The sequence below is a fragment of the Silurus meridionalis genome, chromosome 19, assembly GCF_014805685.1.
Source record: "Silurus meridionalis isolate SWU-2019-XX chromosome 19, ASM1480568v1, whole genome shotgun sequence".
NCBI classification, from domain to species: domain Eukaryota; kingdom Metazoa; phylum Chordata; class Actinopteri; order Siluriformes; family Siluridae; genus Silurus; species Silurus meridionalis.
In genome coordinates, this window is record NC_060902.1 from 8,887,873 (window position 1) to 8,906,100 (window position 18,228).

Genomic DNA, 18,228 nt, shown 5'->3' on the forward strand with positions numbered 1-18,228 from the left:
TGAAATTATGATTTAATTTATTTTATGAATTACTACTATAACTGTAGTTCTGGCTGGAAAAAGAATAGTTTATATTGATGTTCTCATTCTAATAAACAGCATAATCTGAGGCTAATAGTAAATGTTTATTATGTTGTATAATTGAAAATAAATAATTATTGGTGGTGTAGATGTGGTGTGATGGTGTTTGGAGAAACATTTTCTTTATATAATATTTTATGGAAAGAATATCAGGGGTCAACACTTTTCTTGTCTGATTCACTGTATTTCCAAATGGGTCCTATGTGGTCTTCTCCAAACTTCCCCAAAATATGTAGGCGTACATTTGATTAGAATCTGTATGCTGTTGCATTAAGATTTCCCCTTTACTGGAACTAGGCCAGGTCCATAAGCCCAAGTTCTTTCACTTCAACATTGGCAAACGCATGAGTTTTGTGCACAGAGCCCTGACCTCAACCCAAATGAACACTTTTTGGGGATGAACTGCAATGCTGACTGTCCCAAAGGCCTCTTTGCCCAACATCTTAAAATGATGGAAATGCTAACTCTGGAATGGGCTGTTCAACAAGTACATGTCTGGTTTTCAGGTGTCCGCAAATTTAATTTTTTTTTTTTTTTTTAAGATAGCTATAAACAGTTAGAAATTGTGTTGAGTTTACAATTTAAAAAAATATGACTTTGCTGTGGTATAAGTCAACTTAAACGATACGCTTATAGAAACATACCTGGTGTCCTGGTGAAAATGGCCTACTATTAAATATCACCTGGGAATGCATTTTACTTTATTTTAAATGATCCCGGGTATAGTGGCACAGCTTAGAGTGGCATTTTGTGCAAGTCATTTAAAAACACCTTTAACAGATCACCTGCTTGAGAGATGCATTACGGCTTTTATACCTTGTTGCACTACATAAGGTATAAAGTCTATCTCCTTGTTATGTAACACAACACAATACCTAACGTGTAGATTAGTGAAAGATCACTTCTGTGCGTCTGTTTTTAGGAGGCCTTGCAGTGTGTGGAGGAGCTGCAGCAGTTATCTCAGCTGGATGTATTTGTGCGGGTGGGGGTGGAGTCCACGCTGGAACGTAGTCACATGGCACGAGAACACATAGGCCAGCTCTTCTACCAGCTGATCCACAAAGGTAGCCTACAGCAAGCCCAGTTATATGCAGGGTAAGTTCCTAAACCAAGTACAGATTTATTTTCTGAGCTGGACTACATCCAGATTGATTTCCAGACAGTATTTCCCCTGTAAAACAGAAGATCAGAGTAAGCTCCAAGTAACATCACGCATTTGCTGTGTTCATTAGCTTAGCAGACACACTGGAAATAGCTGATGACATGGCCATAGACATTCCTCACATTTGGCTGTATCTCGCTGAGCTGCTCAGTCCTTTGCTGAAAGAGGGAGGCATCCCCATGGGGGAACTCTTCAGGTAAGATCACCACCAAGCTCAGAGCTTATTATGCAATTTGGAAATATGTAATAGTAATATATATGTAAAATATGTAAGTCTTTTTTTTTTTTTTTTTTTTTTTTCCGTTTGCTTTTTTAATCTGAGACACTTGATTTGTAGGGACTTGCTTTTTAATGTTGCAATGTAAAAACAGTAGTAAGAGTTATTTTGTTCTAGTGTCTTCAATATTGTCATTATTATAATTTTTTTGTTATTAATTTAGGAGACCTAATATGCAGTAATTAAGTAGCTGATTGCATATCCTTTTTTGTCTCTTGCAGTGAAATAAGTAAACCATTACTTCCAGTGGGAAGAGCTAGCAACTTAATGGTGGAAATACTTCACCTACTATGCAAACAAATGGTAATTTTTTTTTTTATCATCAGTACCTTGGTGACCATGTAATTATTATAAATATATATATATATATATAATATACAGTACAGACCAAAAGCAATGTGTCTTTTTCTGCACCAGGGCCATAAAAAAGTAGGTGCTTTATGGAGGGAGGCAGGGCTTAATTGGAGTGACTTCCTGTCAGAAGAGCAGGAACTCCAGAGCTTCATCTCTGAGCAGGTGAGCCAGCAGGGTGCTCAGTACTTTCATACATCACACGTGCTCACAGACGTACCTTACCTTTTGTTCACATTGTTCCCAAGATACAAACACACTGCAGTGTTTACTGAAAAAGGAAACAGAAATATTCAAATAAGTGTTTTGTTTTTTTTTCTTTTCTAAATCCAAAACTCAAAATTCACAAACTTGCTAGGTTCCAAAATATGATGTGCAAAATGTATTTTTTTTTTTTTCTTTCCATTTTCCTCCCTACAGAAGATGCAGTTCACGCTGTCTGACTGTTCTTCTGCTCATACTGCTCCTCCCATGCCCAGTCTCACTCCGGGTGAGTTGCGCAGACAGCTTGATCGTCTCCTACTTGAAGATATAGCCAGTGACGAGCAGATATTTGACTGGGTTGAGGTAAAGCTGGGATAACACACACACACACACACACACACGCACACCTATTGCAGAATCCATCACCATCTTTATTTCTTAAATCAGAGGAATCTATGCAAATTTCTCTATTCAGGCTTCTTCAGTTTAGGCCTATGGTTTTCCTCCTTTTTGTCTTTACAGGGTCAGTGCTCTAGATTATCCTCAGAAAATGTCAGAGGATAAATATATAATCAAGATTAAGCTCTCTGCATACCAGTCTTAGGTTTTGTCTTTGTTGTCTGATGTTCCTTAATCCTGCCTCAGTTTAATAACTTGAAATCAATATACTGCTCGACAGTAATGACTAATATAATCATGTGTATTATAGCAATGTCCTTATTCTAATTTGTTATAATGATAAAAAAATTGGCAGCTTTTAAATATGAAGTTATCTAATTGTTAGGTTGTGTTTTGTAGGATATGTTTATTTGACAGGATTCGTGCTTTGTTTGTGTGTAGCATGACCAGCAAGGTTTTTTTTATGTTCATTAATGAATCAAATTTTAATTGATGGAAAATTTCTGCGATGTAATAATGATTAAGCGCTTCGGGACATGCTGTTATGGGGATAATAATAAACTACACTGTGCTGACTGTAATCTCGTCACTTCACGCCAAAATAATGTTTTATTCTGTTTTTATATATTATATATATATATATCTCATAATGCATTTCCGCTCTCACAGGCTAATGTGGATGAATCTCAGATGAGTTCTTCCTCATTCCTGAGAGCTTTAATGACTGCAGTGTGTAAGGCTGCTGTTATTGGTGAGTATTTTCCTTATGCGGGACAAAATTGTCCTACTGCAACCTTACCCTACTCAACACTGTGCACATAATGCTATTTGTCTTGCTCTTTAGCATCCTAAGCGGACAATTATGCAATAACCACATATTTATCCCTTTAAAATATGAACACAAAGCACACCTCATTAAGACACAGCAGCTGGCTTGCAGACAGTAATGAGGACGCATTAAAGTGATGGGTTTAGTAGACTAGCAGCACCAACTACATTTAACAGCACAAATGTTTTCTCTGGCTTGGTTTGTTTTGTGCAGATGAGGATACTTCCTGCAAAGTGGACACGGCCATCATCCAGAAGCATCTCCCAGTGTTACAAAAGTACTTTAACTCAGACACTGAGCGTCAGTTACAAGCCCTTTATGCACTGCAAGCATTAATAGTGACTTTGGATCAGCCACCAAGTAAGTGGCCAAATTTCAGCTTTCTGGCATTAAATAATAATAAATAAATAATCACAAGCTTGTGTGTTGCATTCCCCTTATAACATGAGTTTGATTACAATTTTGAATATATTGTAGAACGACACCTTTTATGTGTAACATATAGTGTATAGTTACATGTGAAATGGGTGTTAAACTGGTTAGTTCCTTTCATTATTTGTCATATGCTATCCAGCCTTTTTTTTCTTATTGTGTAAATATGGTAATATGACATCTTAAAAAACAAAACAAAAAAACCCCCAACAAACAAGCACTGCTTTACATTATACTTTATACTATAATTCTCCCGAGTTGGAAAATTACTGAACATTGCAAAGACACTAGAGATGCCTTCAATCCACGTAGCCTTAATTTACCTCAATATGCAGCCACCATACAACTGCCTGTTCCCTGAATTAGTTATGGCACTTTACAGTATTGGTACAAGTGCATTAATACAAACCTAGGATTTGTCAGAGCTGCTGTTGTAAAAAATGAATTAATGATTGACTTCTGACCAGATTTAATACAGTGTGCAGTGCTATGGGGTAAGAACACGTATCATTAATGCATCACTATTTCAATTATTTATAAAAAGTTTTCTTTTTGTAGTCACTTCTTGGCATTTATGTGAATTAATGCAACACGTGTTATTTATACTAATATATGTATATAAAAATAGATGTAAATAAATAAATAAATCATGGCTGTCAATCGATTCAATGATTTAATCGCATGATTATCATGAGTTAACTCGTGATTAATCGCACATTTTTATCTTGTTGTAAATGTACCTTAATACTTTTCAAGTTTTTAATACTCCAACATGGGCATGGAGAAATATGAATGCTTTGTGTGTTTATTATTAATGAAACCGTAGACAACATGGAGCATGAAAGCTAGACATGTTTCATAGGTCATGGATGTTTTTCAAAAAAGTTGTTCATGTTTATTTTCCACATGGAAAAAAAAACATAGAACATAGTAATACCAGGTTCTGGTTACTTATCTTTCTTTTCTTTTCAGCCAGTTGCCCAATCAGACAATCCTGTTTGTTTTCAGATGGCAGGGCAGCTTATAAAAATATTTTTGTAAACGATTTAAATAATCAGGACACAAAACGGAAATTTAGCTGTTTCCACACGGAGGGTTTTAATTGACGGATTTTTGGTGCTCGATTTGAGACTTGGCGCATCAGTAAAATAAACGTTTAGTGATTTTAAAAGAAATTTTCAGTTTTATTTATTCATTTTCTTTTATATCTAAGTAAAGAAATGACATTGTGAATGTGTTGTCTCTCTCTCTCTCTTATATTTATTTATAAATATTTTAATTAATAATCGCCAAACAGAAATGCACGCTGCATTAATCACACGTTAATCAAAGTAGTGCTGTTAAAATACATTTCTGTTAGCACATAGACATATATTTACTATATATATATATATATATATATATATATATATATATATATATATATATATATTTAAAAAGTATATTTGTTTTACACACAACGTATTTATTACTTGTAGGTTTAAATGTAACCTTTTTTATTATTTATTTATTTTTATACTTATTCCATTATTTATTTTTGCAGATCTGCTAAGGATGTTCTTCGACTGCCTCTATGATGAGGATGTGATTTCAGAGGATGCTTTCTACAAGTGGGAAGCAAGTAAAGACCCAGCTGAGCAGCAGGGAAAGGGCATAGCGTTAAAGTCCGTCACCGCTTTTTTCACATGGTTACGGGAGGCTGAAGAAGAATCCGAAGACAATTGATGTGAAGAGGCAGCGGCCACCTATTGCTGTGTGGAGGCACGCTGCTAGTACTAATGGAAAACTGTTCCCTCTGAACTTAAACACACTACCTACACACATGCTCTCTCTCATGGCACAATGTGTAGCGAGGTTCTCATGGTATGGATTCAAAACTGCTCCGTTCTGGAAGTTAGGGGGCGCTCAAACCCCTGTATCATAAATATATATATATATAGAAAATATTTTTTGGTTTAATTTTTGACAATTTTTGTTCCTTTTGTTATTTTTGAAGAAGAAACTTAAAAGAAACAAGTGAAATTCTTAATTTATTATTTTTTTAAACATTCACAAATGCAAAGTCTATTTAACATTTGCAGGTCTACACAATAAGAGGAATGTTGATAGAAATAACAGAAATTCCTTAATATTAATGGCTATTAAGAAATATGTGCTCACCCTTCCTTAATTTCATGTCATACAAGCCTGAAGGGAAGGACAATTGTGGCATAAAGGGGAAAGTGCAGGAAAAAAAAGACTGTTTTCTCAGGTCATGTTGTGCTTGAGTAGTACTGGTAATTGCATCCGTCATTTTATTTTTTATCCAGTGTGGAAAAGAGGGTTTGTTCTCACCACAAGAAAAGTCATCCAAAATGCGTAGTCTCCCAAACAGAAAGAGAACTTTTCTGAAGATTATAAACACTAGATAAATTGAAGGATTTCAATGCAAATACTACTAATGCAAGTTAGAACTGTTTCATGGCAGCCGTCTGCTTGTGATAAATGCCTATTGGAGAAGATGTAAAACTTGTAAAGATATTAAACACCATAAAAGTGATTGCTGAATGCACTTTTTTTTTCATGTCACTGTTGCACATTTGCTTTTCATTCATCAATATCTTTAAATCGAAATTATTTCTTTATATAAGAATAAGCTGTCATATTGACCTAAAATAAATGGTTTCACATATTAAACATGCCAAATCTGGGGGGGGAAATACTGCTACTGGACATAGCTCTCAAAATTTCTTTAGAACTCTAATCTTGTCTGCTAAGGTCTGTGTAGGACCTGCATCTGATCAGGATCCACACCTGATTACATCTATTTTAACAGTTTTGTTTAGATTTTAATAGAATAAGGTATGCCTTTACACCATTTCATTTATGCCTTAATGTAATCAGTCTGTGCCAGCAATGCATGTAATTATGCAAATGCAGACCAACAGCTTCAAGAATTATTTAGCATTGAAATTAGCAGGAGCTTTTGACTGATGCATAATGGTGCAATAACACCATATATCCTGCAATTTTAACACACAAGTGTCTCTATAGTTCACTCAGGAATACTGCAATAAAGAAAAATCATCCAGTGAGCAGTGGTTCTGAGGACAGAAAGGCCTTCCTGATGTGAAAGGGGACCATAGAATGACCACACTGGTTTGAGCGGACAGAAGGGCTACAGTAACTGAGAGAACTGCTCTGGACTACTATATTGAGCAGAAAAGCATCTCAGAATACACGTCAAACCTGTAGGCAGGTGGGATATATTTGCTGGAGACCCTATCAGGTTGCACTTCTGTCAGTTAACAACTAAAAACTGAAGTTGCAATGGTCACAGGTTTACCAAAAGGCAGATAAACAAAATTTTGGAATTAGACTAGTCTGATGAATCTTGATGTCTGCCTCAGCAGAAAGACCATAGGGTCAGAATATGGCACCAGCAGCATGAATCAATAAACCTGAACTGCCTTTGGGTAACAGTCCAGGCTAGTGAGGGTGGTATAATGGTGTGGGGAATGATTCTTTGGCACACTTTGTGCCTGATAATGACCATCAGTCATCACTTGAATGGCACAGCCTATGTGGGTTGTGTTGTTAAGATCTATGATGTTACTGAGCAACTTTGAGGATGGGTTTGGACTGTATTTAATATAAACAGTCTGATATAATGGCTTATATAATGATATAATGGCAGTTTGCAATAACAGTTCTGCATTTAAGCCCCCATTACTGAACAGTAAACTTCCACAATGAGGGAACTGTAATGAATGGACATTCGGTGTCACCTGTATGAGGATGAGTTTCCCTCTGGTTCCTCTCAAGGTTTCTTCCTCATGCCATCTCAGGAAGTAAACTTAGGCACTAATATATAAATTCATATTTTATAGCTTATTTATTTTTGTAAAGCTGATTTGGGATAATGTCTATTATTGATAGGTGTTCTGTACTGGTGTTATACTATATTTATATGGGCTGGTTACATCCCAAATTACTTCCTATTCAAATTCTAGCGCCCTACATTTGTAGTGTAGTGCACTTGTAGTACAGGTAGTGATTCGCGCAGTTATTTGTATTACAACCAAAGTCTTTTACACTAGTGGAGTATTACCCATCATTCAGTGCGCGGCTCTGGCGCTTCTAAGAGCAGTGTGTTGCTAAGTCTGGTAAGAAGTTTTTTTTTTGTTTGTTTAAGAAAAATAAAATGTTTACATACGCTCCCGAAATGTGGTTTGACATATTTAATAGCATTGAATTATATTTATTGGTGTTTTGGTGCAAAACTGAGTCAGGCCCAAGTTTCTCGAGCTACCAAGAAGCTAGCAGAAGGGGGAAAGAGCTAATTGCTAGCTGCCGTTACCTATGCTAGCTCACACAGGGTGGATAATGATGCACAGAAAGATCACAGAAGTAGGCAGTCGGTGTGTAGTCCTGCATGCAAAACATCCACATGACTACAAATAACTCGAGGAAAACGTGTAAACGTGTAGTGACTTTTTGTTTTGCTTTGGAGATTGGAACGAGGCAGGACAACTAGCGGCTAGTTCTTTGTACAGATTGAATGTGTGTGTCAGTGAACGGTGGCGGAGAGGAGAATTGGTGTGTGCGTTCAGAGTATGTAGATTATCAGTCAAAAATCTGAACACAGCTTCTTCATCTTCTGTTGTTAATTTCTACATTATACATTAACAACTGAAGGAGACGTGTGTCTAAACCTTTGACTGGTACTGCACATTATCCTGTGTGTGATACAAAATATCTTCAGCAGAATTGGTCCCAGCCGAATCCATTATGCACATGTCAGGAAAAAAAAACAACAATGCCATGCTGAGACCACATTCCCTCCATTTCTTATTCTGAATTTAACTTTAATGAAAGAGCCGGACTTGTATTTGCAGGATTTTGTCCTGCTGCCTCATGATTGGCTGATTGTAATTGCTGTTTTTGCTGTATTGCACAATATATACAGTATCTAACAAAAGTAAGTGAAACCCTCACATTTCAGCAACTATTTTAGTATATCATCTCAAGGGACAATACTATAGAAATGACACGTGGATATATTTTAGAGTAGTCAATGTGCAGCTAGTATAGCAGTATAGATTTACTGTTCTCTGAAAATAACTCTACATGCAGCCTTTATTGTCTAAATAGCTGACAACAAACGTGAGTACACCCTAAGTGATAACAGCTGCATGTTGTTTTACCAAGTAAAGTCTTATTCACCATGTTCATGTTTTTGTCAGCTTGACAGGACCATACAAATGTGTGTGTCTTGTATTAGACCGGTTAAAATGTAATGCTTTAAAAAAAAAACAAGCATGGGCGCCACCAGCATTGCTTTAGAGGTTGCCGAAGACCATACGCTTCACACTGCAACAAGTCAGTTTACATGGTCTTTGTCCCAGAAGGAAGCCTCTTCTGAAGCTGGCTTACAAGAAAGCCTGTAAATAGTTTGCTGCAGACAACATGTCCAATAGCATGAATTACTGGAACCATGTCCTGTGGTCTGATGAAACTAAGATAAACCTGTTCAGCTCACATGGTGTCCAGCATGTGTGGCGACGCCCTGGTGAGGAGTACCAAGGAAATTGTCTTTTCTACAGTCAAGCATGGTGGTGGTAGCATGATGGTCTGGAGCTGCACTGTGGAGCGACGGTTAATTAAGAGAAACAGGGAATCCAACATGTACTGTGACATTCTGAAGCAGAACACGATGCCCTACCTTCAGAAACTGGGCCGAATCGCAGTTTTCCAACATAATGACCCCGAACACACCGCCAAGATACATTGTTGTGAAGGTGAATGTGATTGAGTGGCCAAGTATGTCTCCAGACCTAAAGTCTATTAAGCACCTGTGGGGCATCCTCATGCGGAAGGTGGATGTCAGAACACACCAATGCAAAGGGAACTCAATGTATTGGGACTTAACCGCAGTGTAGCCTATAAAAAAAGTTATCAGTGAGCCTAATTGGGGAAAAAGGCTCCAATTTACTAGGGAGCATAAATATTGGACTCTGGAGCAATGGAAGAAAGACACGTTGAGTCCAAATTTACCCTGTTTCAGAGTGATGGGTTTATTAGAGTAAGAAGAGAGGTGGATGAACACATGCACCCATCATGCCTAGTGCCTACTGTACAAGCCTGTGGTGGCAGTGCTATGATCTGGGGTTGCTATAGTTGGTCAGGTCTCGGTTCAGCAACATTTTGTGCCCTAAGAATGAGGTCAGGATTCAAAGATGACACTGCCACGATTCCTCAGGCTCAAATTGTGAAAGTGTCGTTCAGGGAGATTAAGACATGATTTACACACATGGATTGGCCACCACAGCGTCCAAACCTTAACCCCATTAATAATTTTTGGGATGTCCTGGAGAAGACTTTATGCAGCAGCCTGACTCTCCTGTCATCAACACAAGATGTTGGTGAAATATTACTGCAACTTTGGACGGGAATAAATGTTGTGACATTGTATGTGTGTGTGTGTGTATATATATATATATATATATATATATATATATATATATATATATATATATATATGAGAGAGATATAAAAATATAGATGTCTCTCTTTTTCTTTTTTTTTTTTTTTTTTTTTTTTACATGTAGTCTTTCATTATGTTCTGCTTTGTTTCTTTTGCTCAGGAAGCACTCAGATCACAAAGATGTATCGTCCTAAACCGACCCTCAGAGACAGACAGCACTTGTATAGGCTGATCATCAGCCAGCTGCTGTACGACGGTTACACCAACATTGCCAACAGCCTCATAAACGAAGTGAAGCCGCAGAGTGTGGTGTCACCATCCGAGCAGCTTATGCAGCTCGCCAAGATCGGTAAGATGCATGGCTTACTGGCCTTCTGCTGGGAAAACAAACACGTTTTATCCTGTTTAACACAGTGGCAGTAGTTTTTTAGATTATTTTCTTTTAGAAATGCCCCAAAGAATAACTGCCCAGATCCCTAAACTCAACTCCACTAAACATTGTTGGCATTACCTGGAACATTGCTGCATTCCACGCCTTCTCACCCAACATCATTGCTACAGAGTAAAATCTAGTAGAAGAGTGGAGGTTTAACATCAAAGGTGCACAATATCTAATATTGGATATTCAATAGGTGGTAATAGTCAGGTGAACACATGTTTTTTTGCCATAAATTGTATATGTAAGCAATTAGTTTTTTGACTGTAGGTTGTGTGATTGCAGGATTGGAGAACGATGACAGTGCAGTGCAGTATGCTATTGGACGCTCGGATACTGTGGCTCCTGGTGTGGGAATCGACCTAGAGTTCGATGCTGACGTGCAGACCATGTCTCCGGAGGCCTCGGAGTACGAGACATGCTATGTGACTTCACACAAAGGGCCGTGTCGTGTTGCCACATACAGTCGGGATGGACAGCTTATAGCCACTGGCTCTGCAGACGCCTCTATTAAAATATTGGACACAGAACGTATGCTGGCCAAGAGTGCAATGCCACTGGAGGTGTGAAACTGATAAACACAAATAATTAAAGTTGTACTAATAAGCAGGGGGGTGTGATTTTTAGACTACAAAAGAAGTGTTGACTAGAGCAGAGTACTTTCCTTATTTCAGACACGCAACTCTTTTATTTGTTTATTTCTCCAGGTGATGATGAATGAGACAGCACAGCAGAACATGGAGAACCACCCAGTTATCCGAACACTGTATGACCATGTAGATGAGGTTACCTGCCTTGCTTTCCATCCCACTGAGCAGATCCTGGCCTCAGGATCTCGTGATTACACCCTCAAACTGTTTGACTACTCCAAACCCTCCGCAAAAAGAGCTTTCAAATACATTCAGGTATTTATATCTGTGTATCGGGGTGGAAATGTCAGTAAACCCAGAGCCCATGGCATGTGTACAGACTATTATCTTTTTATTCATAGTTCTCCTGCAAATAAGTACACTCAACAAATTTGCTTTATGCAGTGATTTCTTGTTTGATAGACAGTATGGAAATCTCTGCTACCTAATCCCTACTCATTTAATCTTTAATAATTAAAAAAACAGAAAACACTGTTCCAGTTTACTGCACTTTATTGCTTTAAGTCATATACCACTTTTTAGCCCAGATAATGTAGGTTTCCAGCCAATCAAAACACAGGACTGTAAGAGTACAATCACAGAATTTACAAGGATTTCTTCTCCAAAATGTGACCATTAAAAGTAACGGATAAATTAAAGAAACCTCTGATGATAATTGCTTTCTTAATACATTTTTCTCTACAGGAAGCAGAAATGCTGCGCTCAATTTCCTTCCACCCATCAGGAGATTTCTTGCTGGTGGGCACACAGCATCCGACGCTGCGTCTTTATGATGTCAATACATTCCAGTGTTTTGTGTCGTGCAACCCTCTGGATCAGCACACTGACGCTATCTGCAGCGTGAGCTACAACCCAGGAGCCAACACCTACGTCACATGCAGCAAGGACGGCAGCATCAAGCTGTGGGACGGCATCTCCAACCGATGTGTGTCTACATTCGAGAAAGCGCATGACGGGGCTGAGGTCTGCTCGGCCGTCTTCTCGAAAAACTCAAAGTACATTCTCTCCAGCGGCAAGGACTCCGTAGCCAAGCTGTGGGAGATCTCCACCGGGCGCACGCTAGTCAAGTACACAGGTATGAGTCTGATCCTTCACAGCATACGTCAGCACTGCACTACACTCATGTTTTTGCAAGGAATAGTAATAAAGAAATGTTTAAACTAATCCTTTATTGTTACAAATACAATTGTTCAATTAATGATAAAAATATGACATCATAATGCTTAATATATCCATCACACGCAGTATGAGTTATTACATCTATATAGGTTTGCCAACATGCATTCCACAAAACAGATGTGCTCCATTAAAAAAATAATTTTTTTTATCATTTACGAATAAAAACTAAAACGTTTTTTTCTGTTGTGAGTAACAAAAGAGCCGGTCTTTGTTGTGAAAGTACTGACGGCACGTGTGTTCGCTCAGAAAGATTCTGCAAATAATCTGTTTATATAAATAATTTCTTTATATCCTAACATCATACTACAAACGCAAAAATATCTTGCTATTTCTAACAGCGTCTTTGTTCTAGTAGGAGTTTGTTCATGTTTCCTGTGGTGTGTGTGTGTGTGTTACAGGAGCAGGATTGAGTGGACGTCAGACTCACCGCACACAGGGCGTTTTTAACCACACAGAGGACTACGTGCTGTTGCCAGATGAGCGGACGGTCAGCCTGTGCTGTTGGGACTCGCGCACAGCCGAGCGGAAGAACCTGCTTTCACTTGGCCATAACAATATTGTGCGCTGCATAGTGCACTCTCCCACTAACCCGGGCTTCATGACGTGCAGTGACGACTTCCGTGCCCGCTTCTGGTACCGCCGGACCACTACAGACTGAGCAGCTATTAGGCTGCCACATATGTTTCAGTTTTTTGTGTAGGAAGGTATCAGGACTGTAGTCGTCGTGTTTAAACTTCACCTCTAGAGTGCACCATTGGACTCTGGGGATCTTGCGGAGGAACTCTAAGCCGTCAGCATTCTGAGCTTTAATGATGCTGTTTCCTGTGTGGTTTGACACAGTTCTTAGTAAGGGACAAGGGAGAGACAAGAAATTTGTTCACTTTCTCAGTTCATGTATAATACAATTTTTTTTATTTTTTTTTTTTATAAAAGAAATAAATAGTGTCTGTTGTGAATTTAATGTTTGGTAAAAGTAATCAGGTTATGAAAAGAATTGTATTCTACCATTGTTTCTTTTTTTCTTGAGATTGAGAAAATGAGATTGAGGTAACCAAGGAGGATGAAAAATGGAACCAATGCACCTCAGAGTTACGCTACAAAACAACAGAGAAATGCTTTTAGTCAGCATTATCATTTTTACTTGATGTGCTTGTATAAAGTCCCTCACTGAACCGTGACTGGTTTACACTGTTTTTAAGATTTAAATCTTCCTATTCCCAGTCAACATGTTCCATGTTTTGGAATTTTAATCTTCAGCAGCATCCCTTTTAAATCGAATAAAGAAATATTTGCTTGGTTAGCTTGCCCAAACACATTGATTTCTTTGATGCCACATGTACTATATGACCAAAAGAATGTGGACATCTAAGCTGCACAGCCGAATGAGGTTCTTCTTCAGACTGTTCCCTCAAAGTTGGAAGCACACAAATCTTTAAAAAGTCTCTGCATGTTGTAGAATTGAGATCTTCTTTTAGTGCAGCTAAGGGGCCCAAACCTGTTCCTGCTTTACAACACTGCTGTACATAGCAGAAGCCCATGAGCACATTGTTTAGCAAGGTTGAAGTGGAGTCCTAACACCAACCCCACAAAACATCTTTGGAATGGATTGCAAACCAGCTTCCCATACTTCACATTGATGTCTGACCTCACTAATGCTCTGGCTGTTGAATGAACACAGTTCCCCAGAGCCACACTCCAAAATCCAGTGAAGGTTGTTACAGGAGCAAAGGGGTGACTTTGGTGTGGGATGTTCAGAAAAGGTGTTATGGTCAGGTGTCCAGAAACTTTTGACCATGTCTTGTTGAACACCTGTGAAGCAGTTCAGCTCTTTTCTTAGTTTTGGGTTTATTGAATTCACTGCTATTTTTGCCCTTATTTCAAATGAAGAGATCCTATACCAAACGTTAAAAGTTAGCAAGTCTGATACAGGCATTAGATTCTTTTTTAAATCTTAAGTGTCACCAGTAGAGTGACTGTGACAGTCCTACACAACATGACTGCAATATCTGGAGAATATACTCCCATACGCACACACTCACAGACAGGACGTGGAGAGATGTAGTTTGCAAATGATTTCTTAAGATTGTTTGAAAAGCCATCTAAAGACTATACTTTAAAGCAAGCTTTTAGATAGACCATCATCCATCTGCCTCCAGCGTAAATGTAATAAGCCTAGGCCTGAACATAAATTCTTAAAAAAAAAAAATAATTGTTTATTTTGCTGCTAATCCATTTCAGTTCAGCACATACTTCAACTAAACGGATCTAAATTTAAACACTATATTTTCAACTTCAGTTTATTGTACTGCGGTACTGCTGGTTTGATTTAATGCTGTACCAGTTTTTCCATTTCTCTTTGTTCTCTATGAAAACCCCCAAAACATGCCAGGAGGTGGATTGGCATGGTTCCATTGCTGTAGGTATAAATAAATGTGTGTATGTTGTGTTGTGCTGGATTGGGATTTCATCCATGGGCCGTTCCCACGATATGCTTTGGATCCTGCATGAACTTGACCAGGGATTCTGAATGAATATCACTAACACTGAATATTGGTTAAAGCTCTATAACTGATTAATTCATTCATTCACACCGATATATTGTAAATATTGTAAATATGAGCATTTTAAAGTTGAATGTAGTGTCATTATTAGTGAATTAACCTTTTATTAGACTTTAAATCCAGAAATCGCCAGTTAATTATAAAATAATTTAAATAAATCGCTATAATAAATAACAATGTTGAAGACAATTAAATCAGAGTTTAAATTCAAATAACTGCTTTAACCCAGATGTGTATAAAGCGTGTGTTGTGTGCTGTGTGTGTGGTTTAAATGAAACTGAGTTATACCATTGTTCCTGATCTGTACTGATACCATTCTTTCCTCTGACTATTAATCAGCAAACACGCACATCTGTCTGCAACTAATGACATGGTTGTGGCTTGGTGATCTGTATAGCTTGTTCCTTTTAGTACTTCTAGGCAGTCTGGTTCTGACTGATGAGCTACAAGCATGACACAAATACCATGTGGTTGGCCTCTTTACAAAGCAGGTAAAATTTATTAACAGCAACTGAAATTGTACAGTAAAAAAAAATACATTTTTCAATATTTACACTTTGTTAACTCGAATTTAGTGTAGTGCTTAAGCTGATCTGCTGGAATTCAGTATTTTGAAATAATACATCATTAGACATCATTCTGCTGCTATTGAAATAAAATGCTAGTCCAAGTGTCTTAGCATTACAACCTGAAAAAAAGGAAGGACTAAAACATCAAAATAATGGAAAGCACACAAAATGGAGTTACTGCTGCCAGCCTGAAGCTGATTACTTTCCCAAAACAACTTTTTCTATATTTATTAAAGAATGGCATACTTTTAATTCATTCATAATTGTGAATGCTTTGTATTATGAAACAAGTAAGTTCCTATACATTATTACAGCAGTCATTTCCTCTCTGACCAGCTTCTGTTTTCAACTTCTGTTAGAGTTAACACTGTTACTGAGAAAACCAAAAGTGCAAACTCCTGTTACAAAGTGTTGACCCTGGAGACTCCTCTAAATGTGAAAGAAACATCGAACAGAAAGCTGTAAGCTTTAACACATCATTTATTGTCTTTTAAATAAAAACAGTTTTTATTAAATTCATTAGTTGCCTTAGACTGTGTGGAGTGTCAGCCAAACCAATCACACTGAAGTACAGGCTACCAGTGAAATGGTAACATTTTTTTAATTGAGCAATCAGATTTCAACAGCACAGATGTGCAAGACCCAGTAATAATGGCATCAAGATTTTACATAAGCGATATGGTCCCTTCTGAAAGCGTGGGAATAGTGTGTGCAATTATTTTGTATTTTGAGATTTAAAAAATATACATATCAAAATTAAAAACAATTCTAGCTTTTAATTTCCAGTACACGCACACACACACACACGCACACACACACATATATATATATATATATATATATATATATATATATATATATATATATATATATATATATATATATATATAGGTTGTGGAGGTTCGGATGATCCGCTGTGGCGACCCCTAATGGGAGCAGCCGAAAGAAGAAGAAGAAGATAGGTTGTGGAGGTTGTTGACCCCACTTTTGTTTTTTCTTTTTCTTTGCAGCTCTCACTGTGTTTCTGTTATTACCATCTGTGGTTTTGCTTGGCCACACATTTGTGATATCTGTATATATTTATATATTTATATTTATATCTGTGTTTAATATTATAAACACATGAGAAATTACATTTTAAATAAATCACACATCAGGGTATTCGTTTCTTATCATTCTCTCTATCTATCTATCTATCTATCTATCTATCTATCTATCTATCTATCTATCTATCTATCTATCTATCTATCTATTTATCTATAGCCTTTCGAATTCCTTTTTAATGTAAAACTTTTTTTCACAGGGCAACAACAAAACAACCAAAAATAATACGTTCCTTCAATTAAAAAAACAACCTTTCAACTATAACCAGTTCATGCCTTGGAGTAGAAAAAGTGCATAAAGACATCATTCATCAAAGCTCAGTTTTTACACTCTGATTTACTCTGATTGGTTGAAGCAGATACCTGCATCATGTCTGGGTTTAGGCTCTGAGCTGAGGAAATCCTCAGGATAGAGTGAAGATGTTCATCAGTGAGACTCCTGAGTGGTGTTTATCTTCATTAAAGAGAACAGTTACACACACAGATATGTGCTGCAGAACACAGAGAGGATTTGAGCAGCTTGGGCACGGAGTTGGAGCAGTGTGTCAGGGAGAAACATGGAAACTGTGCAGCACACACAGAGTCGTACTTTGACTTGATCGTGTCTCTAAACTGGAGTTCAATCAGCTCCATTTGGAGGTTGGTTGGTGCGCTTTCAAAGTCAACCACAAACGGATTACTGAGAAGATTAAATCTGCATTTCTGGGTTTCAAAGTCAGTAAATCACGGGGTAAATTCAGCGCTGAGTAGGCGGAGTTTTTCAGCGGTCTCGACTGACGCGCCAACGCACTAACAAAGCATTCTGGGATTTGTAGTATTAGCGGTGTATGCGCTATACACTGGCGGGCAGCTCTAATACACATTTGATAAGATCTCGCGGGCCAAATATAATTACACCTGACCCGCGGGCCTGAGTTTGACTCCCCTGCCCTAAGTGAACATGTCCAAGTGTCAATATTTTGTGTGAGCACCATTGTTATTTTTTACTGCCTTAATCCTCCTGGTCATAGAATTCACCAGCGCTGAACATCATGCTACCACCACCATGCTTGACTGTAGGCAACACACAATTTTCTTGATAATCTTTACCAATGTTAAAGTTTATCTATAGGTTTCTTCAGACCACAGGACATGGTTCCAGTAATTCATGCTTTTAAACAGGTCGTCTTCAGTAAAATGTTTGTAGGTTTTCTTGTGAGCCAGCTTCAGAAGAGACTTTCTTCTGAGACGACAGCTATGTAAACCGACTAGTTGCAGTATGCGGCGTATGTCAAGTGGACCTTCCACTTCTGCAACCTCTAAAGCAATGCTGCAGCACTCGTGTGTCTGTTTTTTGAAGCAGCTTCTACACCTCACGTACAGCACAAACACTCAACTTCTTTGATGGACCCTTGCGAGGCCTGTTCTAAGTGGAACCCGGCTTGGAAAACCTCTGTATGAACCTGACCACTGTACTGTAACTCAGTTTCAGGGTGTTACTGATCATCTTACAGCCTGGGCATCTTTGTGAAGATCAACAATTCTAATTC

At 37.9% G+C, this 18,228-nt stretch overlaps 2 protein-coding genes across 7 annotated transcripts in view; both read left to right on the plus strand.

The window, feature by feature from the left end:
* The window catches only part of eif4g3a (eukaryotic translation initiation factor 4 gamma, 3a), a 58,692-nt gene extending 52,418 nt beyond the window's left edge, over positions 1 to 6,274 (plus strand). For all 6 annotated transcript variants that reach the window (XM_046874763.1, XM_046874761.1, XM_046874760.1 and 3 more), the window contains 8 exons: positions 1,004 to 1,176; positions 1,314 to 1,439; positions 1,742 to 1,823; positions 1,938 to 2,036; positions 2,292 to 2,438; positions 3,144 to 3,225; positions 3,517 to 3,663; positions 5,279 to 6,274. In XM_046874763.1, coding sequence (XP_046730719.1) covers positions 1,004 to 1,176; positions 1,314 to 1,439; positions 1,742 to 1,823; positions 1,938 to 2,036; positions 2,292 to 2,438; positions 3,144 to 3,225; positions 3,517 to 3,663; positions 5,279 to 5,460 — 1,038 coding nt within the window. In that variant the 3' untranslated portion in view covers positions 5,461 to 6,274. The remainder of the gene's footprint in view (positions 1 to 1,003; positions 1,177 to 1,313; positions 1,440 to 1,741; positions 1,824 to 1,937; positions 2,037 to 2,291; positions 2,439 to 3,143; positions 3,226 to 3,516; positions 3,664 to 5,278) is intronic.
* Positions 6,275 to 7,764: 1,490 nt separating this feature from the next.
* cstf1 (cleavage stimulation factor, 3' pre-RNA, subunit 1) lies at positions 7,765 to 13,766 on the plus strand. The gene is made up of 6 exons (XM_046875730.1): positions 7,765 to 7,880; positions 10,362 to 10,550; positions 10,923 to 11,200; positions 11,345 to 11,542; positions 11,972 to 12,362; positions 12,865 to 13,766. Exons 2-6 carry the CDS (start codon positions 10,382 to 10,384, stop codon positions 13,122 to 13,124), a joined length of 1,296 nt encoding a protein of 431 aa, XP_046731686.1. The 5' UTR covers positions 7,765 to 7,880; positions 10,362 to 10,381; the 3' UTR covers positions 13,125 to 13,766.
* Positions 13,767 to 18,228: the final 4,462 nt, after the last annotated feature.